This window comes from Acanthisitta chloris, unplaced genomic scaffold (genome assembly GCF_000695815.1).
Source record: "Acanthisitta chloris isolate BGI_N310 unplaced genomic scaffold, ASM69581v1 scaffold11013, whole genome shotgun sequence".
Taxonomy (NCBI): domain Eukaryota; kingdom Metazoa; phylum Chordata; class Aves; order Passeriformes; family Acanthisittidae; genus Acanthisitta; species Acanthisitta chloris.
In genome coordinates this window covers 1,394-1,791 of record NW_008663241.1, presented here as the reverse complement: position 1 = coordinate 1,791, position 398 = coordinate 1,394, and the positions used below count along the sequence as shown (strand labels likewise).

At 65.8% G+C, this 398-nt stretch overlaps 1 protein-coding gene across 1 annotated transcript in view; it reads right to left on the bottom strand.

Moving 5' to 3' along the window:
• Window positions 1–398, bottom strand: part of KIAA1522 (KIAA1522 ortholog) — a gene marked incomplete at both ends in the record, with an annotated part of 2,501 nt that extends 2,103 nt beyond the window's left edge. The window contains 2 exons of the mRNA XM_009070919.1: window positions 42–97; window positions 306–398. Of these exons, the coding sequence (XP_009069167.1) occupies window positions 42–97; window positions 306–398 (149 nt within the window). The remainder of the gene's footprint in view (window positions 1–41; window positions 98–305) is intronic.

Here is a 398-nt window from a genome sequence, read left to right as displayed (position 1 = left end):
AGAGCACCACAAAGCAGAGACAGCTTCTCAGCAGGGCTCACCTGGAGGCTGCTGGTGTCCCCGTGGTCCCAGGCACTTTTGGTCTGTTTCTGCTTCTCTGTGGAGGGAAGGCAGGAGGAGGTAAATCCCTCTGGGGGAGCTCCAGCCAGGGAAGCAGCTGCCGAGCTGGCAGTGCCCCCTGCACACCCCAACCAGCACCAGCACTGGACTCTGGTCAGTCCCATCGCGCCGCCCACACCGCCCAGCCAGCCAGGAGCTGGGGACAGCCCTTCCACCCCGGCCAGCCTGGGGCTGGGGACACCCACCCTGGTACTGCAGAGACTTCAGGCCCTGCTGAGCCTGGTTGTGCAGCTCCTCCAGGTGCGGGGGCCGCGAGCTGGGGAAGAAGACGTTGTCGG